Genomic DNA, 23,647 nt, shown 5'->3' on the forward strand with positions numbered 1-23,647 from the left:
GTATTCGGATCCTACTGAGTGCCCCTTTTGAAGCGATTTCAATTCTGTTCCTAAACAAGTTGTCCCAGAACCACATGGGATGGTTGAGGTTTTAGCTAAACAATAACAAACGAGGTGTATGTTATCATTTTGTATATTTTTCATTGAGAGTTTTAGGTATTTTGCAAATAACATTTACATCTGAATTTTAGTATACATATAAAACTGAAATAAATCCCAGGTTTTATTCATAAAATAAGTTTCTATTGTATAAAACACAAAAACTGTTGCACTATTTTTTGTACCAGATAAGAGCAGACTGGTCATTGGCATTAAATTACGTTTGTGTATGTATGCATTAAAGAATTCTGTTGAGAACAAAATGGTGTATTTTCCAATTATAAGAGTATTTTTTTTTTTTGCTGACTTGTACAGCAGTTAGAAGGTTGTATCTTCTAATTCATTTTAAGTTCTTGACATTAATTCAAGTTAACTATTGTAACAGAAAATGAACAGTCTAATGTAAGGCAAAAAATGATCATGACCAGATCCAGAACTTGATATTTTGGATGATCTACACAAGATTACTACTAGCTACTTTTCTTAAATTCTGCTATCAAAGTACACAGACTCAACATTTTTAACACTTACCATGCTGGACACGACTGATTCTACCTTTGCAACCAGTGCAGATCAAGATCAGCCTGATCATGATCTGCACTGTTCGCCATTCAGTCAGTATCTTTTTGCTAAGCACCCCTTTTAACAGTTAATGGTACTGTCCAAATTGAAAGATGGAAAAGTTCATTATAGAAATTTAGCAGGTTAAGGTAGTGAACCTATAATGACAATCGACAATTTCTGTGTGATTTGAATTCTTATCTGCTCTTTCGGCATTTCTCGGCTGTAAACATAGCTCATACCAGCAATGGTTTCCATAATATCTGGAGAGAGCCGGAATCACATGCGGAGAAAATGTGACCCGACGGAAATTACCGATTGTCATTATAAATGTGTCACCTTAACACTGACAATACTTCAAGAACAGGGTGCCACCTTAACACTAACAATACTTCAAGAACAGGAAAAATAACAGTTTGCTCTTATATTAAACAGTACATAACAATAATAAATAAAGTTTACACATCATATATGTTAGATATGATAAGCATTAAAAGATACTATATCTATTAAATTTGTGAACATTTCTAGCAGCATATGTTGTCATGATTGCTAGTTTCTGGTTATATAAATATTCGTCAACACATATATACTTATTAAAGGTAAAGGTAAATTTTATTTACTGTCACTTAGCGAAAAAATGAATATAACCTCGGTAAAGCTTTTGAGCGACTCTATTTTAAGAACAGTTAAAACAAATTATGCCTTACACCCAGCAATTTTCTGGTATCTATTTTCAGCTGGGTCAACTGAGGCAATAGTGATAAAGTGCCTTGCCCAAGGACACACTGCAATGGGAGTAGCCAGGCCATCACCTCCGCAGGAAAGCGTCTTAGCCCTCTTGACCAATGAGTCCACATACGTACTGTCACCAATGTTTGATTAATTGAAAGGTCTCTCTCTTCAACTGTTTATCTTTTACAGATTAAATGCTGTTAAAAACATCTTGCTGATAATTTTATTTGCTCAAATGGCAACGATACAATCAAACAGCATATGCAATTGACGCTTTCACTTAAGTTATCTCCCCTGGCTGCCTGCCATTTTGAGACTGAGCAGAAAAATTCTAGGAAAAGCGTGACAATTTATTGCTTGTGTTACTGTTACACAATGACATAGTTATAATAAATTTGCTGATATTTTGTACATGCACATGAACGCCACCACTTTTTGTCAAGGAAGGTGCCACAATTAGAAAGCTAGACAAGTAGCTGTATAACCAGAAACTATACATACAGGACTAACTGGGTCATTACCCTTCAACATAAACAAGGCATAAATATATATCGAATATAAAAACATAAAAACAAGCGTAAAATCTGACAAACAAACAAAGCAGCATTAGATATAGTTATCACATCGCCAAACATAACTTAGTAAGCCCTAACACACAACAATCTACCCTAAACAGATTTGGGGTTTAAAGAGTACAAACTTTGTGAAATTAAACAAGTGTTATTCATACAGTGTTAAGTTAATAGTTAACTTGCTAGTCTAAATGGTTTTAGGATGTTTCAAGTCATATTAAAAGGCTATATATAGCTTTTTCACATTGGGTAAGTACAATATCTAAAACATAAAAAAAACTTATAAATTACTTTCAAAAAAACTAACTAAAAAGTCATCAACATTTTACTACAAGCTTCATGTTTCCCTATACAATGGACCAACTTTGCTGGTTTTGCACCAAATAAGCAGGCATTAGCCTTCACATGAAATTTTTGAACTTCCTAAACAATCATCAGACTGATTGATATGAAATAATTTTGTTGAATGAAATAAACAATGATGCACAAGAAACTTCAGCTTTAAAAGTTGTAATCAACATTTGAACAAATATGGCAAATAATGAACAAGAAGATGAAATTATGTGCTGCCTACCCTATGGGAACACCCATATTCAGTAAAAGGATGGAATATTTGGCAGATATTTCCATAAACAGGAAAATATAACATATACAAATGGTTATTGTTAATTTTAGTCCGAAAACCTTTGTTTGTTTTGCTTTGTTGGGTTTAGCGTCGCACCGACTCACATATAGGTCATATGGCAAATTTCCAGCTTTGGTGGTGAAGGAAGACCCACCACCTCCAGGTGTTATTCCATGCATTATTTCATCCTGGGTAGAACCACCAACTTTCCGTTAAGCTAAAACTAAAACCCTTTTGACAGTTTTCCTAGGCTGTATTCTGGTACAAACAATGAAGAATGCTGGTATGATTCCGCATAAAACATCTCACAGGGTGGCTGAGGAAAAACATTTTTAGTAATAAAGTGGAAGCTACATCAATTATCGTTTTAAAGCAATACAAAAATCTTTTCCTTGCTTGTAAATTAGTATCGGGATATCTCGTACCAAAGATATAAATTGTTACCAGGGCGGGGCTGCTCCAAACTTTGAAATCCTTGTTATTCCAGATGGACTAATTTTCAAGGTAGCTCTATTCCAGGAAATTATATCAAAATGAAGAAATAAAATCTCCATATTCATTTAATCATAATATGTTAATCATATCCTTGTGAAACAGCTTATTTGGCAAAAATCAAGAAATTTTATGTCATCATAAGACAACTATTTCACAGAACATAAAAAGTAGTAGAAGTAATCTTGAATCAGTTCAAAAAACAATAACGTTTTCATCAACTTATTTGAATCTATGAGGTAAAGAATAAGAGAAAATATCAGGTATGTCCAGAACAGTTTAACAGCTCGGGAAAGCTTTCGAGCAATCAAAACTCTACATGTCTGTGCTGAGACAATTATCTTAATAAAAGCAGTAAATTTACAATTATTATTATAAGCTCTTGTAAAAACATTCAACAAAAACACAAACACAAGAGGAGACTTGAAACAAGTGATGCAAATGTAGCAGAAATGTAAAAGAGCATTCATTATCAATTACTGTGTGGCATAATCGGCTGATATCATATTTCTTATATACGGTAACTTCATCAAATCCTGGTGCTTGTCAGAAAAGTTCAATTTTAAATATTTGTACAGTAACAAGCCAAGTATTAAATAAAAGTGAAAAAAAAATGAAACAGGTAGAGAAGTATTTGGTAGAAGCGAGTATGCTTTAATGCACTACAGAATACTAGGTAAATTGTAACCTGCCATAATTACATTTATAAACTGATGTTTCTAAAAACATTGTAATTCAACTAAATTATAAGCTTGCTGTTTACATTATGGTTACCCAGTTAATTTGCACAGTGTCATATAAAATAGAACTGACCAAACATAAACTTATGTAAAAGTGTAAAAATGGTTCTCTTGATTGAAAATGTTCATCAATGAAGCTTCTTCTAATTTTTTTTGCCTTTTTACTTATATAACAAAGCTCCCTGTCATTTAATAATGAATGCTCCCTACAAATAATGAATGCTCCCTAAAGCCTGAGAATAAATGTAGAGTAATGTGAGATTAACACAGTATCACAGTAACAAATGTTGGTCATATACACGTCAGAGCACTACACTTATACACTCGTTACTTTCTTTATCCAATCACCATTCTGTCCATGACTTAATACAGTACCCTAGAACAAAACCATGTAGTACACAAATATGACACATCGGCATTATCAGCCTAAGAATTAGCAACTCAAAATAACATTTTGTTACTCATTTATCCAAAACAAGAGCACCGCCTTGCGGGTGCTGACGCTCATCTGATTTTTTTTGTATAATAGAAATATTGTCCTACCCATGATTTTCTAAGTCTAAAAAGGGCCATCATTCTTGCAAAAAGCAGGATAGAGTTATGTTTCTTGATGTACAGTGTCCACTTATGATGGTGAAAAACTGTTGCAAGTTTTAAAGCAATAGCTTTGATAGTTTATGAGAAAAGTTGACTTAAACATAATACTCAACCAAGAAAATGATTTTCTAAGTCCAAAAGGGGCAATAATTATTGCAAAAAGCAGGATGGAGTTATGTTGCTTGCTGTACAGGGTCAGCTTATGATGGTGAACAAGTGTTGCAAGTTTCAAAGCAATAGCTTTGATAGTTTAAGAGAAAAAGTTGACCTAAACATAAAACTTAACCAAGAAATCTGATATTTTCTAAGTCCAAAAGGGGCCATAAATCTTGCAAAAAGCAGGATGGAGTTATGTTTCTTGCTGTACAGGGTCAGCTTATGATGGTGAACAAGTGTTGCAAGTTCTAAAGCAATAGCTTTGATAGTTTAGGATAAAAGCTGACCTAAACATAAAACTTAACCAAGAAAACTGATTTTCTAAATCCAAAAGGGGCAATAATTCTTGCAAAAAGCAAGATGGAGTTACGTTTCTTCATGTACAGGGTCTGCTTATGATGGTGAACAAGTATTCTAAGTTTCAAAGCAATAGCTTTGATAGTTTAGAAGAAAAGCTGACCTAAACATAAAACTTAACCAAGAAATCTGATATTTTCTAAGTACAAAAGGGGCCATAAATCTTGCAAAAAGCAAGATGGAGTTATGTTTCTTGCTATACAGGGTCAGCTTATGATGGTGAACAAATATTCCAAGTTTCAAAGCAATAGCTTTGATAGTTTAGGAGAAAAGCTGACCTAAACATAAAACTTAACCAGGCAACGCCGACGCCGACGCCGACAACCGCTCAAGTGATGACAATAACTCATCATTTTTTTTCAAAAAATCAGATGAGCTAAAAATGCCATACAAGATATTCAGAAAAGAAGTGTACATTTTCACTAGATAAACAAAAAACTTGGACAGATCAAAGATAATATCATATTGAACTGATATGCATTAACTAAAGAATAACTAAAGCAAAGAAAATTGATTAACAAAAGATTGAAGCATTAAAGTTCTTATTAAAAATTGATACCCTGTTCATATTTTCTAAGGGTCCGAGAATAAATGTTGAAAAACTGGCTCAAGTTCAAATGACTGCTAGTAACAACAGAATAACTAGATTTCAGAATGGGTGTAACATAACGCCTGTAGTGTGACTGTACTCCCACGAATTTGAACTGATATGCAATAAAAAAAAACATTCTTTAAAATGTGCCAATATGTTGTCATTTTCAAACTTTTGCAAAATGTCCTGTACAAAATACATTTTTATGATCCTGATTTCAGTTAAGTTTAATTTTCTTTATTAAAGAATGACGAAATAATGTTAAGAAGAAAGCATAAAATTTAAAAAGATCACATTTACCAATACAAAACCAAAGAGAAAAGCACTGAAGAATTGAGGAAAATTTATTGAAGATTCAATCTCGCAAAGAATATCCTATACTAAATGATAAAACTATCCACATGTGTATAAAAAAATGAGACATATGTACATGATATTTCATGAGGACTACTTTGTCATTAATTTATGCTGAACACAGTATCCGGTGCTGTATAGTGTGTCGGTATATACTAAGTTTGATGTCTATCAGTCCGTGCTGACTTTAGCGATCAATTCATCACATATGGCTGTTAGTTCACTGTTCTCCTGCACCTGAAATAAAACATAAATACAACATAACTTTATGGAAACAGAAGACTTCGAGTGATTTTTCGCCTCATTAATCGCGGTTCAGATGCCCAGGGCCTGAACTACAAGGGCATTGGTAGTGCAAGATACAGAAGACACTCTGATTCTAGATGCTTCCCTGATTCTTTAGTGTGCCAGATTAAACCAACAGAGCTATTGTGAATTAATGATTTCAACTGGAGCTGGGAGACAAACCTAGTCACATAAAAGATCACTCTTCAGTGTCTGATTGAATGTCATTTGTTTTCATCTCCTTTTTATCAAACTACATTTTTCAACATTTGTCAATTTTAGAAAGGGTCATTTTGTAAGATACTTATAATTATTAACCAATTGGTTGCAGAGAAATTAAAAACTTCAATAAAATTTCATCTACATAAATAAGCTTTTTCATATAAATAAAATTACTGTTTCAAGTTACAGTTAAACTTCATTTGCTTGAACTCTACGGAACTGGCATAATTTGCTATAACTATCAGTAATTCAAGCCATCAGAAACTATAGGGGTTTTTATCGGGATCTGGCTAAGAGTTCGAGTGAAGGGATGCAATCGAATTTACCGAGTTCTAGTGAATTAAGTCTGACTGTATTATACCTTTTGCTCCAGACTTCTCTCTAGACCTTGTGTTTTGAGTTCAGCTTTTTTCAATGCTGCTTCCAGTCTGGCCAACTCCGACGTAGTCGTCTTCCGTACCTTCTCCATTTCTTCGCTGGCACTGAAATAATTACAATTACAAATTATTTATGTAATAAACTCTATAAGAAGATCCCTTGGAAGAACTGAACACAACCAAGCGAGGTAACAGCAGACTAAGTCTGACAGTCTGTTCAGGACAGGTAATGAAATGTGCAGCATGTTATATGCACAGTAACACCAGGTTAAACAGAACTCTACTATACACAATTTTCAGTAGTTTCTGCTTTAACCCCAGTGCATGTCAAACAGCCAGTCAATAGCCAGTACATTACCTTCAATATCTGTTGGTCCATTAAGACTTTTTGTTATATCTAGAGTCGGGTTGACACAATTTAGGTCAAATAGCGACTTGATGGTGGAGGAAGACCCTAAAATAGGTGGGCACATTTGTAGTACCACTAAACTCTGATGGCATGAAGAATTCTACAATTCTACAAAGCAAGGTTTTAAATCCACATGGCCTAGTCAGATAAGGACATTACCAACATAACAAGTAAAGGGACATGATCCACTACTGCTTCATAGGTTTTAGTTTACTGTGCAGGTAATAAAACACTTATTGAATGGCATGTTAATTAGTTGGATGGCCAACCACAAATATACTGAGTACTACCCAGCAAGTCATTCAAGAACTGCAGTCATGTCCCCTGTGAAGTATGAACCACTGTCCTTCAGACTGAGAATCAATATCATGTCTATTACCAGTATCTTCCTAGCTTAACCAAAGAGCTATAAAATAAATAGACTGGCAACTTGAAAGGCATATAGAGCAAATCTCGCCAACCTCCCGTGACAAAAAAACGAGATCTCGTTACCGGAAGTGGCGCTTTCTCCACGCGCCATTTTGTATGCGAAAGCAATTATTCATCGGTAAAATAATTATCACCGTATGACCACGCTTCTTTCGATGGCAAAAAAAACCCCTGTACTTCGTGTCTTAAGACCATTTCTCATTAAACTAATTTTGTTTTAGAAGCTAACAGGTATTTTAAATGTAGTTTTAAAGGTACAAATTGTAACTGCATGCTCGCCGATGTTTGTTTTTAGTAAGATAACGCCGAATCACGCTCTGACACGAGCTCACGCAAGATTACAGCCAGTTGCCATTCTGTGTATTTTATACTTCTTTGGCTTAACAAAGGCATTTTTACTGACCAACAGATGTGATTGACTGATAAAGATTCTACAGTATGAATGGAAGACACAGGTTCACAACTTGTAATAAATCACAACATAAATTATGCATTTAATACACTTTTCACCCCCACAAGGTATTAATCTGCCATAATTATACTTTTTATCACATAAACACCTCTAGAAATATGAAGGAGTTTCCACATCCCTATAATTTATTATACAACAATCAATCCATGTACTTTGCCTGACAGTCTATTTTTTTTTGTTTTTTGTTTTTGGTTTAACATTGCACCGACACAATTATAGGTCATATGGCAATTTTCCAGCTTTGATGGTGAAGGAAGACCCTATGTGCAATATTTCATCACAAGCGGCACATGGGTAGAACCACTGACCTTCCGCAAGCTAGCTGGTTGGCTTCCTCACATGAAGAATTCAATGCCCCGAGTGAGGCTCAAACCCACATCCATGAGGGATAAGTGATTGGAAGTCAGCGACCTTACCCACTCAGCCACGGAGGCCCCCGCCTGACAGTCTAACAACAGTGAAACTTACAGAGCTAATTTCTCCTCCGCTTGTTGTCTTACAGACACGGTTTTCTCCTCAGCGGTTTTTAATTTATGCTGATAATCCTGGACACATTTCTTTAGCACATCTTCATTCTGAAACAGTAATTACACTCCATCATACAACTATTAAAAACCAGAGAGAAAATTTGTAATAAAATAAGGAAATTCTAATCAGGTAAAAAAAATATGTAAGTCAATAATTTGTAATTATATTATATGGTATGATTTCACCCAAAATGTGATGGTTATATTCATAATATATATGGCTATATTTTAGTTTAAATGTGTAATATTTGGTTTTTGTTGGGTTTAACATCGCACCGACACAAGTATAGGTCATTTGGTGACTTTCCATCTTTGATGGTGGAGGAAGACCCCCAGGCGCCCCTCCATGCATTATTTCATCACGAGCAGGCACCTGGGTAGAACCATCGACTTTCTGTAAGCCAGCTGGATGGCTTCCTAACTGTGACACATGAAGAATTCAACACCCAAATGGAGGCTTGAACCTACATTCAAGACTGTTTTTTTTCACAGGAGAAGTATGAACTAAATTTCCATTAAACTTGTGGTAGTAAGGAAGGACCTCTGAAATGAATATTCAATAAAGTACTTCATGAACTAAAGAAAAGGTGAGAATCTGTCCTTTAACAGTGCTATAACAACAGTAACCAAAGTATAACGCATGTTTACTCTACAATCTTATTTTGGTTAAATTTCATAGGTTTAATTTTCACCATCTGGTAGGGGGGGGGGTGAAGATGGCCAATTCTGAATCGTAAACTGTGAAATCATTTAATTTCGTGGGCATGAAATTTCGTGGTTTTGGTCAAAACGGCAATTTCGTGGGGATGTGAATTCGTGGATTTCAACTTTTGAACATAAAATGAATGGGAATTTTACTTGTTCATTGGGATTAAATTTCATGGATTCATTCAACAACGAAATCCACGAAAATTAGTCCCCAACGAATATTACTTATTTCACAGTATGTCCAAAATGCAGTAATGTTTATAAAACAGGATAAGTTACCTGTAAATACAAACTTTGTTAGCTTGAACACAGATAATTCATGCATCGTGTATTACTGACTACTGTCAGTTTGAAAGCATCTTAGTACAGCTAATATTCACAAACTAACATACAGGCAGGCACTGAACTACAACTGTGAGATTGCCAAGCAGAGCTACAAACTGTTTATACAAAGGAAATACAAACAGACCTTTTTGAAACCTTCAACCACCCCTTTAGTTCTCTCATATCTTTGATGTAGATCTGAAAAAGCTGTCTCTACTGACTGAAGGTCTTCTAATGCCTGAAATATAAACAGTAAGCATAATTATGCAAAAAATATAGTGAGTTTCAAATAACTACATATTTATAACCGACACTAAATGCAACAAGAAATTTCTTTATTAGCAGAGCTGCTGGCACCTTTCTCATGTCTTTCACATAACCTCCAACACTCTTAGATGGCATTCAATCACTAGGCTACCAAGGAACTTTACTTTCACTTAAAACTTTGAAGAACATGATTTCCTATTTAAGCATATGCATTTCTCATATACTGTCTTTTAAACTAGATGCCCATGGGCAACATGTCGAGCTGGCCCTTTGACCCCTAACTGTGACCTTGACCTTGGGGTTTGCACAAGACACTTCACCTAATTGAGTTAAAAATTCATGCCAAATATAAACAAGATTCCTCAATGCATGTCAAAGTTATGGGCCCCGACAAGATCTGACATGACATTTAACCTCCAACTGTGACCTTGACCTTTGAAATAGAAACCTGGAGTTTGCGCAAGACACTCCGTCTCACTGAGGTTAACATTCAAGCCAAATATAAACAAGATTGCTCCATGCATGTCAAAGTTATGGTCCGGACAAAAAAAATTGGACGCACACATACACCAAACAGCCATTTGGACAATTATGTCTTCGCTTCCGCAAGCAGGCTTGACAAAAAGAAGTTAAAATGAAATACCTGATCACGTTCTTTGATAACATCTTCATACCCTTGTTGAGATTCTGTCGTTGTTTTCAATTTCTCAGCTGTAACACAAAGTCTTCTATTTAATATATTGACAGATTATGTCTTATTTACCTTCCAATCTGTATAAATCATTTATTCAAATTCATGGCATTCAAGTTTGTTTTTTCATGCGACTTTTGAGGCCCACATGGTAGATGGGGAAACCTAATATGTAGCCTCAAGAAATAAAGTTGTTACTTACTTATTTACAGACTCAATCATAATGTTATAAATGCACAATTATCAGATAAAATGCTAATTAATATTCATGCTTGATTTAAATATGCAAGTCACATTTTGTGAAAGTCAAAGGATATATCACCATTATATATATAACCATAAGAATGTTACCAAATCAAAAGTATCAAAACTACTCTATCACTACTGATTCTTCTCAGGAAAAACTGCTTTGCATGTATCAGTGCTTTACACCAGGCATGTTAAAGAACCAGATAGACTATTTGCAAAGAGCTAGCCTGAGATCTCTCTCTCTCAGTTCTGGGGCTTTCTCTCATCACGTGCCCTTGTCAGATAGCTCTGTGTCTGTACTGGTAGAGAACGAATTCGGCACCCTAAGTGGCAGTCTTTGTATGTAAAGTACCTTTGAATGTGTTTGTCATTAAAAAGACAGTAAGCAGAAGTATAAATGTAGGTTATTAACAAAGTACAGATCTTCTGGAACAAGAACTTCATTTTTGGTAAGCTAAATGTATAATTACCTTGCAATTGTGCTATTGTCTTTTCAAACTCTGTAACAACCAACCTGAAATATGAAACTTTACATCTTACTTCAAACCACAGATACTGCTACATGCTGAATTTACAAGAAGTAACCTTCAGAACATACTAGATCAACATAACAGAATAAAATCCATGTTAGAATAGATGCAAAACCATAGGGAATTATTATTTTTTTAGTGTTTATACGTCGGTAAAAAGCTATACATAGTTGATGTTATTTTGTTGTACATTCGTAAACTGACTATAAAGAAATGTATTGTATTGTATTGTACTGTAGCGTTGGGTTTAAAGTCTCTCAATGCAATATAGGTTATATGGCATCTTTTCCAGCTTTTTATGGTGAACAAAGACACCAGGTGCCCCTCCCAATTATTTCAGGCAAGGCTAGGCACCTGTGTAGAACCATCGAAATTCCGTAAGACACTGGAAGGCTTCCTAACATGAAGAATTCTATAAACCTAGCAAGGTTTTAAATCCACATCAGTGATGGGTAAGTGATTCAAGCTCAGCGACTTTAACCACTCGGCCACAGAGGCCATCCATAGCAAATTTAATTTGAAATTAAAAGAAAAACAGCATGTTCACTGCAATAAAAACCTTTACAACTATTAGTGTCCTCTTCCCCTATAATCAACCCAAAGAGGGTAGTGACAACTCCCAAAATTTATTAATATTTTCTTGAGCAGATTTCGATGTTCAGTTTAAAAAACAAGATCAGTCTATGCTTGTCCTCTCTCCTATTCATATCTACAATTGAAACTCGGTATCTCGATTTCCAAGGAATTGAGTGTGTCACTTCAAGGTAACCAAAATTTGCCATAAAACACTATTTTGTGCACATGTTTTTGAGACAGGACTTTGGGACTTAGAAATGTCTTCATAATAACTGAAATTTTGAGATAAGTAAATTCTAAATCAAACTTACTTCATATCTTCATTAGAAGATCTAAGGAGCAACAACTGTTCGTCCAGGTATGTTATTTTCTTGTCTCTATCTGCTAACTTCTTACTCCACTCTCTCTCCTTATTGAGTATTCGAGCGTTAAAATCTAGCTCCAAGTCTTGCTTCATCTTATTCCAGTCTGACTGCGAGTACTTGAGCACCTAGCATGAAAAATACAAGAAATATGTTACAACTGTGACATATAAAACTACAAAGTATAATATATGGGACATGAAAACAAATACAATACTACCAAAGCACATGCATTTAAGAAATTACAGCATCTCTTTTGATCAAAACAGAATTTATTAACAACTTAAATGAGATTTAAGAAAAATGGTTGAGCTAAAGCATACATAAAATAAACCAAAATAAATACGTAACAATGAAGTTAGGCTGATAGATGAAATGATGAAATCTTTGTCTAAATCTATAATTGATTTCTACATAAATTTTACAGTCAATTACAAAAGGAAAATGGCTTTAAACTTTTAAAGGCCAATTCCACACACTGCACGAAATCACACTCACATCAAAACTTGAAAACAGACAAATCGTCAGGCTAAAGAAAAGGTGGAAAGAAACATCTACATCATACATCTATTTTAACTTGACCCCAAATCTAAATCAACTCCAATAGAAATATTTCTTAATGAAATCAATCTAAATCATGTTCTATATAGGTTAGAGGATCACACTGTCATTCCTAAAATACTGTTTCAAACAGGATACTCTCCAGCACCATCTACCTACACCAGTCTATGAGTCACTGTGCAAGACAGGCAGAATTTCATCATAAATCTACATCAAGTTAAGCACTGTCAACACATGTCTGTTTTTTTCTTTTGTTTGTTTTTATTGGGTTTAACGTTGCATTGGCACAATATAGGTCATATGGTAACTTTCCAGCTTTGATGGAGGAGAAAGACCCCAGGTACCATTACTTCTTCACGGGCAGGCACCTGGGTAGAACCACCCACCTTCCATTAGCCAGCTGGATGGCTCCCTCACATGTAGGATTCAATGCCCTGAATGTGGCTCTAACCCACATTGGTGAGGGGCAAGTGACTGGAAGTCAACAACCTTAACCACTCGGCCACAGAGGCCCCCTAAAAGCAATTTGTTATCAGTGTGACTATAAGGTTTCTTCTCACATGTGTTCCTGCATTACATGGGTATAAAAAGACAAGGTAGGATAAATTCAAGAGGTACTGGGAACCTAAATACACATATTATGAACTTAATGGGTCCTTTACCTTATAATTGACATATACTATCATGGGGTATGAAATGTCATTATCAACAAAATTAAAAATTTAAGACTGCTGTTCAACAATTGAACTATCTATTAACCTTTAGCATGCTAGATAAATTGTCGTCTGCTGGAAATGCCGTCTGCTAAAATTGTAAAGTTCATTCAATTTGCTCCAAAATTGGAAGAAATATTGTCAGAGTAGCAAACAGCTTGGAACCTGATCAGACGCCGATTTAATCGGCGTCTGATCTGGTTCCAAGCTGTTTGCAAAGGCTGTTAAATTTGCCTGCAGCAGGCTAAGGGTTAAAATATTGACTAGTATCTCTCAAGCGTTAAACACTGTTCTATCCACTAAAGATTAGAAATTGGCAGTTTTAAGCTGGATCCTACAAGCCTATATAGTCCCAGAGAAGCAGTGAAATGAGTGAGCCTAAATTTCACAATAGATGTCATAATCTCATGTAATTCAGCACAATTTTTATTCCAGTATCTGAATAAGGCAATTCTAAAATTCTGTTTTGTGTATAAATGAAGGTATGTTACTCTTTCTTCATTTGTGTTTTTATTTGCGAGAGATATCTTTGTTTTGTTTGTTGGGGTCCAATGCAAGTTAGATCATACAGCACAATTCTAACTTTTGACGGAAAAGGAAGAACCCTGGTGCCCCTCCAGTCAATATTTCAGGTATGGATACCATGGCATCTAGGTAAAATCAGTGACCTCCAGCAAACCAGCTGGATGACTAAATAATTGAATATGAAGATGTTTATTTAAACAGCAGATGGTCTATGCTGGTAAGAAGTAAAACTTGAATCTGATGGATAACAACTGCATACTGGAGGTGTTGAATACTGTGCTGAACAAAACAAGCACAGCATGATACTAAAATATTCCTCTCTTAAAAGTTACTTCAGGTAATGGACCTGTAACGAAACACAGCAATTTCTTGCTAGGCAATTCAACATTCTTCTGATGTAAATGTAGCTCAACACAGTCTTCCCTAAAATCTAGAGATGGCCACAGAGAATATGTAATTTACCAACTGTCATTACAGGTGTAATAACTTAAGTTGGCTTTCATATTCAATCTCTCAATATGTTTGTTAAACAGCAAATCATACCCTTGTTAGTGTCCCTTACATTCTTATATGTTCTCATACTCATAACTATCATGCAGTAAGAACAATTTAGTTCTGATACACTTTTTGAGGCTATAACATACATTATATCAATTATTCTTTCATGAGTTATTCTATCAGGATTTGCATTTCATTAAGGAGGTAATGTCTTTTTTCTCCTAACTTCACGGCCAACTTTGTTAAGTACATTAATTTCCAATACATGTAGATAGGATTCTAAAAATAGGTTGATAAGACACCAAATTACTTTTTTTGAGGCAAACCAGAACATGTTTACAGTTGACACAGAACTCTGTCCTGACTCTGTCAAAGTGCTTGGTGACTTGAAGGGTTCTGCCACAATTCCAAGATGAATGTGTTCATTGCTGGTGAGAACAACAATGTGGGACAGGACATTAAGGTACTGCAAGTAACATTGGACAGGACATTTAAAGGACTACTGCAAGTGATGTAGTGCAGAGTGGATAGAAGCTGCTATGTAACTACACTCAGGGGAAGCTTAGTTTGACAGTTTTGGGCTGATGATGTAAAACTACCAATATCTACAACAACTCATACTTTTTGATGAAGATCACATTTTGATACTGTATACAGTCAAACTTTGTTCACTCAGACTCGGACAATTCAAACACCCTTCACTTGAACTCATCCTCAGGTCCCGGCAAAATCTCTATATAATGCATATTGTTCGATGGTACAAACTACCCTTACTCGAATAAAGTTTACCGTTCCCGTTGAGTTCAAGCTAACGAAGTTTGACTGTATATTTATTTCCTAAGAATAAAGCTCCAATTTAGCCCTGTTCACATCCCTTCCCCTTCAGTTCTAAACTCTGCTGAACATTGTGTTAGATGAATGATGAACAAACATGATGAACAATGCAGTGTACAACAAGGTCATGTAACAATCACTACAAGGTGGCAGGTCATTCACAAACACTAGTGGAGCAATCACCATGCATAAACAAAATGAAAAATAACTCTTAACGGAAGACCAGAACACTCTGCTGCCTACTCCCTTCCATTTCGAAGATGACCGCCTTTATAGCAGCAAATAAAATAGACCATAATGATGTTATTGAAATTGCGACTTAGTGAATCTCATGAATGTGCTAATATTATGGTTCACAGGAAAATGCTTTGTTTCTAAATAGTTATAGAATTTATTAACTCTCATGCCCAAAATATAAAATTATCAAATTATATAATAAAAAAGACTACTAAATCGCTGTCAACCAAAAAATGTCTTTAACATATAATTATAAGCTGAAATATTTATATTTCTGTGAAACATCAGAAACAAAATTAACTAAATTCAAAATAAGCATATATAAGTATATTGTGCGAGTGTAAGAAGAATGTGTGTTTGTTCACAGAAAGGAGATATTATTGCAGGAGAGTGTTTCAGTCTTACACAGGGTACAATATCTGACATACACTACCTGTCCACTGCTGCTACAGTCATTGTCCTAAACATAACAAAATTATCTCCCTTGTTTATACTCTTTACATTGTCATTCATAATTAATGGAAACATATCTTCAAATGTTGCAAAACTGTGTTAACTTACAAAAGAAATAAAGTAAAGAAAGTTTTAAATATCTACCATTAAAAACAGGTACATGCACTTTGAATTTACCATTCTTTACCATATGTTCATTTTGCAAACTTTAAATCTTTTTTTTTTTACATGAAACTTTTTGGTTTTGGCCAAAACAACTATCTTGTGGTTACATGAATTAATGGAGTCCACATTTTAAGGATGAAATAAATGTGATTTTTTTTTTTACTTTACACAGGTCTAGTTTTGCCTATCAACACAAATATAACTCTTTGATTAGTTTCTGATAAATAGGAGAAATGACTTCATACCCTTTCTTTCAAACAACTTTACTAAAAAGAACAGTAAAAAACCCAGTATCTTTCAAATAGAACAAAACAAATAGCTGTTGGGAAAGCATGCATCTAAATATTAAATACACAAGAGCACCGCCTTGCGGGTGCTGACGCTCATCTGATTTTTTTTGTATAAAGGGCCATCATTCTTGCAAAAAGCAGGATAGAGTTATGTTTCTTGATGTACAGTGACCACTTATGATGGTGAAAAACTGTTGCAAGTTTTAAAGCAATAGCTTTGATAGTTTATGAGAAAGGCTGACTTAAACATAATATTCAACCAAGAAAATGATTTTTCTAAGTCCAAAAGGGGCAATAATTATTGCAAAAAGCAGGATGGAGTTATGTTGCTTGCTGTACAGGGTCAGCTTATGATGGTGAACAACAGTTGCAAGTTTTAAAGCAATAGCTTTGATGGTTTAAGAGAAAAAGTTGACCTAAACATAAAACTTAACCAAGAAATCTGATATTTTCTAAGTCCAAAAGGGGCCATCATTCTTGTAAAAAGCAGGATGGAGTTATGTTTCTTGCTGTACAGGGTCAGCTTATGATGGTGAACAAGTGTTGCAAGTTTTAAAGCAATAGCTTTGATAGTTTAGGAGAAAAGTTGACCTAAACATAAAACTTAACCAAGAAATCTGATATTTTCTAAGTACAAAAGGGGCCATAAATCTTGCAAAATGCAAGATGGAGTTATGTTTCTTGCTATACAGGGTCAGCTTATGATGGTGAACAAGTATTCCAAGTTTCAAAGCAATAGCTTTAATAGTTTAGGAGAAAAGCTGACCTAAACATAAAACTTAACCAAGCAACGCCGACGCAGACGCCGACGCCGACACCGACGCCGACGCCGACGCCGACAACCGCTCAAGTGATGACAATAACTCATCATTTTTTTTTCAAAAAATCAGATGAGCTAAAAATTAAAGTTTTATAGCTATGCCAGCCACGATCAAGTCTGTACACAGCCGAACAATTCTAAAGGACAAATACCTTTGCAGGAATGTAAATCTCCTATTTTCATAATTTTTAGTAATTTGGTTGCATTCGTACATTCCAGACACTTAACAAGATAGGGTGCATATCATTTATATAAATGTTGGTATTACACAATATTTTGAAGGTACTAGTAATTTACAGATATTTCATGTTCAAGAAAGAGAACTCATGCTAGATATTTTTAAGTTGCTGCATTCATGTTCAACAATTTAAAACTTTTACTTAAATATCTACAAAAAAAACTGATTTCCCTGAACTATATCTTCCCTGAACTTTGTCTTCCCTAGACTATATCTTCCCTGAACTATATCTTCCATGAATTTTGCCTTCTCTGAACTATATTTTCCATGAATTTTGTCTTCCCTGAATTCTATCTTCCCTAAACTATGTCTTCCCTGAATTCTATCTTCCCTGAAATATATCATCCTTGAACTTTGTCTCCCCTGAACAATGTCTTCCCTGAACTTTATCATCCCTGAAGTATATCTTCACAAAACTTTATCTTCCCTAGACTATATCTTCCCTAAACTTTGCCTTCCCTGAATTTTGTCTCCCTGAACTATATCTTCCCTTAACTTTGTCTTCTCTGAACTTTGTCATTCTTTAGCTTTGCCTTCTCTCAACTATATCTTCTCTGAACTATGTCTTCCCTGAACTTTGCTTTCCCTGAACTATATCTTCCCGAAACTTTATATTCCCCAAAGTATTTCTTCCCTGAACTATACCTTCCCTGAAATTTTGTCTTCCCTGAACTATATCTATTTAAACTGCCCCTTGATTTTCCAGCTATATGGCAATTCTACAACTATAAACTGTTTCAAAAAGTCATACAGACAGACAAACAGAGAAACATAAACAACAAGAAACGCGGCAATGCCACGAAACCAGGTTTTCAACACTTTTCATAAGAATAAACAAGAGTGCCAGAATATCACAATATACGCCCGTCAAAGCAAATTTCTTTACTCTAGCACCTGTATTTGCAGATGTAATTTTAATTTTGTGGTTGTTTAGTAATCATTGTAATTCTTTTGTTTTTCTAAGTCCACAAAAACACTCCTTACCAGGTAGAGATACCTTAAAATACACCTAAAATTAGAAAGTAACAACTATGTTGTACCACAGAAAAGTGGTCTTGGTTTTTCCCTACGGTCAGTTATAAAAAAGTTACAATACAAGTTATTTATAGTAACAACTAAGGGAAGTTAATCTTAAAAAAAAAGAAAAAAAAAAATTGTAAGTCCACACAGAAATCCTTACCAGGTAGAGATTGGTCAAAATACACCTCAAAATTGGATGTAACATGCATGTTGTACTACAGAAAAATGGTCTCGATTTTTCCCTACGTCTAGTAATGAAAAAGTTACAATATAAGCTATTTATAGTAACAACAAAGGGAAGTAATTCTAAAGAAGGGAACTGCGCAAGACACTTCGTCTCATGATAGTGTATAATTGTGCCAAGTTACATCAAAATCCCTCTATGCATGAAGAAGATATGCTCCGGACAAAGTTTTCATTCTTGTATCCTTTGACCTCTAAGTGTGACCTTGAACTTAGACCTAGGGACCTGGTTCTTGCGCATGACACTCCCTCTCATGATGGTGAACAATTGTGCCAACATTCATCAAAATCCCTCCATGCATGTAGAAGATATGCTAACCCTAACCCTAACCTAACCCTAACCCTAGTTTTAGTAACAATGACCTTGACCTTGATCCCAGAAACCCCAAAATCAATCCCAAGCTACAACTTTATATAAGTTTTCTATACACCAAGTTTCATCATGATAGCTCATTCCTAAGTTAAGTTATTGACCGGAAACCCTTTTTCTATTTTAAGTAACAGTGACCTTGACCCCAGAAAACCCAAAATCAATCCCAGCCTTTGTCTTGATATAAGCTACATACATACCAAGTTTTATTCAAATATCTTTACCGAAACAAAAGTTATTGACCGGAAACCCCAGTTTGACGCCGCCGCCGCCGCCCGCCCACCCGACCGACATCTACCCCAATCTAAACCTGGTTAAAAACTGGTTTTATGCTTGTAAATAATTTTCAGGCATAAGCAAAGAGCCCTTCCTGCACTTTGTACAGTTCAAACTACCTTAGTGGTCACCTGTATTTAAGCAGCCACTTGCTTTGAGTAAGTCAACTTGCATCATTGACTTTTTGTTCCATGTTCAACATGTGTTAAGCAGCCACCTATCTTTAGCAACCACACTGTGCTACTCCACCAGCTGGCTGTTTAATACAGGTATGACTATTTAGAAAGTCCACTGTACATAACTGGACTAAAACAGATAAACTAAGATACTAGTAAGTTACAGTTCATAACAGTTTTCCACTAGCAGTATTCCACTTCTGCAAATAAAGTATATTCAGAAATCCAGTGTGTAAGATAACTAAATCTGGGACAAAGTTAACTATACCTGTACAAGTTGTACAATATTGTCCTGGTTGATGTCACCGCCTGTGCCATGTTTCTTATTGGCAGCATTCATACGCTCCACTTCTATTTCACTCTGCAAATAAAACACAAACCTAAAATTATTGTAAATGTAACCACATTGTAAAATGATGTCAAAGATATAAGCAGTGCAAACAGACGTAATAGTTTATTATTAAAAGTCATCTGACATCAGCAAATTGCTTAATGTACATTCTTTGCATTTCTTTTTCACTCCTCCACGACCAAACTGTCCTTCCTCTTCTTCAATATTTCTATAACTTTTAAATAACTTACATAGAAGGGACTGTAACAGCTCATTACTGCCGGCAAGTGATTCTGCCTTTGTTACCAGTGCAGACCAAGATCAGCCTTCACATCCATGCAGGCTGATCATGGTCTGCACTGTTCGCTATTCAGTCAGTAAATTTTTAGTGAAAACCTCTTTTTATTAATAAATGGTACTTCCCAAATTGAATGATTGATCAGTCCTTTTTTTAAATTTAGCAGAGTAAAGGTTAATGAAGTTTAATCTTTATTAAAGCAATGATTATTTTAGCATATTACATACAAGTCTAACATATTAGATGCAATCTTCTACGTAGTGAAAACTCTGCTAGGTTAGACAGATAAGAATCATGTGCTCAAATTCTATCATACATTATTAATGCAAGCATCTATTTTCAATAATTGGTAAACTACAAAATACAGGGAAAATTCCCATACAGACAGTGAATGGAATTGATCTACTGAACATGTTTGTAGTCCCAGAAAAAAAGCAGCATTGATTTTCCTAGATCTCAACTTTATGAGGTCAATATGAATTGTTGATTATGTCTCTCTATATAAATGACAGTGGCCTTATCAAACCACACAGTGTCAACACTGACCTAAAACTAAACTAATGTTTTTATACAAAGCATGCTCAAATATGACACAAAGTCGCAGATCAGATACTGTGAAATCAATTAATTTTGTGGGCATAAAATTTTGTGGTTTCATCCACAATTTCAGATTCATGTGGGACCAAATGGTATTAAAATTGTAATTATGAAATAAATGGGAATTTTATGGGTTTGTTGGGATTAAATTTTGTGGATTGACCTAACCACAAAATCCACGAAAAAAAGTAGTCCCCCATGAATATCAATGATTTCGCAGTATGCTATAAAGTAGGCATGCTACCACTAAAAGACAAAGTGTTTTATACCAAAAGCACAAACATGGTTTGGTCATGACATATACAAAGCAAGCATCAAATGGCAAAAGCACAAAAAATGACACAAAGCAGGCATCTAATAGCTAAAGCACAAATACGATGCAATGCAGGCTTCAAACAGCTGAACAGTGTTTACACCTGCTACATAACAAAATACAACAGTGGCAATTAAACCTGATAAAACTGGCAATATAGAAATTACATCAAAGATAGAATACAATTATCTATAAACCACAATCTGTATTCATAGCACTAGGGAAAGCAAAAATAAATAAGTATGTATGAAGGTCATAATTTTCATAATCCATAAAATAATTACAATGTAACACATTAAAGACATTTTGCAAAAATTTCAAAACTAAATAAGAAGTGCTTTACCATAAAAAATATGTTAACATTCATACAAATTAAATATGATAAAAATCAAGTATCTAACAAATATTAAATAAAATGACCACCTGTTTATCTTTCATATTTACATCCATGTCAAGTAATTAATACATCCATAGTTACAAGGACTAAATATTTCAAACATTAAAACATGCAACAGTATATTTGTACAGATGCTAAGAATCAGCCACTGTCTGCTTTTTAATGTTCAATTCAGTAATTGTCTTCCATCTATTTTTAGCTGTATTCTGTAATTTCTTTCCCCTTATCGCAACAGTTTTTCATATTTCAACTTAAAAGTCTACGCCACATCTCCCTTATAATTTCACACACTCAATTAATCCTACAAAATCAAATTTTGACTGATCTACAAAAAATCTGTATCCATTAATTGTATAATCTGAGTTTTTTTGTGTCAATTAAACAATTAAGTCCTTCATTTGATCATTATGAGGAGCAATTAGCCATTAAATCTTTATTAATTGCTTTAATGGCTCTACACAGAGCTAAGTTATGAATCACTAAGGGTATAGATATGAATTTATTGACTTGTCAACAGAATTATGTTACAAGGTCCGTGCCATTCGTTTATCTTGTATCGCCTTAGCTTGGACATTTAATACCACCTGATTTGAACAAAAATATCTAAACACAAACAAAACTTATAAGAATGTCAAAATCTGTCATATCACATTACATAATTTGTATGAAATACACTGATTTCATTGAAAAGTCATTGATTTTTTGTGTTTGTGAACTTTAAATATCAAGTTTTCCTGCTTTATTCTTTTCTTAACTAATTAATCAAATTCATAAAATTTTCTGACAATAAAATGGAGCAATTATACTCTGGATTAATATCAACTTTATTCAACTAATTTTCTTATTAGACTAATTTTCTTGAGAAGTTGACACAACTCTGTAAAGATGACCAATGTCATCATAACCTCTCTGACAGATGCCTCTATATAAATTTAATGTTGGTTTCAATATATTTTGGACACTTCAATTCTCCAACGCCCTTTAATTTTGCTTATATATTTCCTATCAATGCATATGAAAATGATCAAAGCTGCTAATGGTTACATCTTAGTTTTTAAGACTTAATAGACAATATGTCATGCTTAAATGGAATAAGTGCAAAACTATGCCATCTCATGTATAGTACTGTTTTGCACCAACCCCTCAAAAAATAACTAGCAAGAGAAAACAATATGCATGCATAATGCAGTATAAAACTGATCACAATGAAAACCTGGCATTCAAGCAAACACTTACTTTAGTCTTCTTTTTATGCTGGGTTATTTTGTTGGAGAAAGGATAAATATTATTTACAAAGAGAAAAAAACAATTTGGTTACCACAGAAAATTAAGAATTCCTGACAGTTTCTACATTATTTTACCCATTCAGGCCCCAATTTCACGAAAAAACTTAACAGCTCAGCTAAGTCTGTTATTTCAAATGCTTGTTTTTTGCCTTTATGCATCTTCAATGTTAACTTTTTCATCTATATCAGAACCGTATATGACTATTTCATAGATTAAAACACAGCAATTCGGAATTTTACAGAAAACGACATAGAGAAATAAGAAATATACTTAAGCAAATACTTAAGTTCGTTATATCGTGCTTAAGTAGAAATATCATATTTGGGTGACTGAAGTAAGTACTGCAGACAAATTCTACTAACCATAGTATAATTTATATATAAATACACTGTTATCTCAGTTTTTTCATGGAATTGGGGTCTGGAAATACACTGCAATCAAAATAACTAGTGGATCAGCTATGGGGGGCGGGGGGATTAATTATATTTTTCAACTTCCAATCTTATAAGCAATATCTTTCTCTACCCCAGGAACTTCAAAATGTAAAGTGTTTTCATAATACTGAGAAACAATAAATAATTGTGGGGAACTAATTTTTGTGGTGTTCCCATTTGCATAAAATTTACAAATGCATGTACCTAAGATACAGCCTTTTGGCCAAAACGATCAAATTTCAAACCCATAATTTGAATGATAT

At 34.4% G+C, this 23,647-nt stretch overlaps 1 protein-coding gene across 6 annotated transcripts in view; it reads right to left on the minus strand.

The window, feature by feature from the left end:
- Window positions 1–117: 117 nt before the first annotated feature.
- LOC128559615 (transforming acidic coiled-coil-containing protein 2-like) overlaps window positions 118–23,647 on the minus strand; it is a 60,376-nt gene continuing 36,846 nt past the window's right edge. For 2 of the 6 annotated variants that reach the window (XM_053551916.1, XM_053551913.1), the window contains 9 exons: window positions 19,996–20,088; window positions 16,110–16,136; window positions 12,258–12,436; window positions 11,311–11,354; window positions 10,544–10,611; window positions 9,779–9,871; window positions 8,543–8,649; window positions 6,749–6,869; window positions 118–6,117 (listed from right to left, as the gene is read on the minus strand). In XM_053551916.1, the coding sequence (XP_053407891.1) occupies window positions 6,052–6,117; window positions 6,749–6,869; window positions 8,543–8,649; window positions 9,779–9,871; window positions 10,544–10,611; window positions 11,311–11,354; window positions 12,258–12,436; window positions 16,110–16,136; window positions 19,996–20,088 (798 nt within the window). In that variant the 3' untranslated portion in view covers window positions 118–6,051. Of the gene's footprint in view, window positions 6,118–6,748; window positions 6,870–8,542; window positions 8,650–9,778; window positions 9,872–10,543; window positions 10,612–11,310; window positions 11,355–12,257; window positions 12,437–16,109; window positions 16,137–19,995; window positions 20,089–22,899; window positions 22,918–23,647 lie in introns of all 6 variants that reach the window. The other 4 variants (XM_053551917.1, XM_053551915.1, XM_053551912.1 and 1 more) reach the window with 3 other exon arrangements.

The sequence above is a fragment of the Mercenaria mercenaria genome, chromosome 9 (assembly GCF_021730395.1).
Source record: "Mercenaria mercenaria strain notata chromosome 9, MADL_Memer_1, whole genome shotgun sequence".
NCBI classification, from domain to species: Eukaryota; Metazoa; Mollusca; class Bivalvia; order Venerida; family Veneridae; genus Mercenaria; species Mercenaria mercenaria.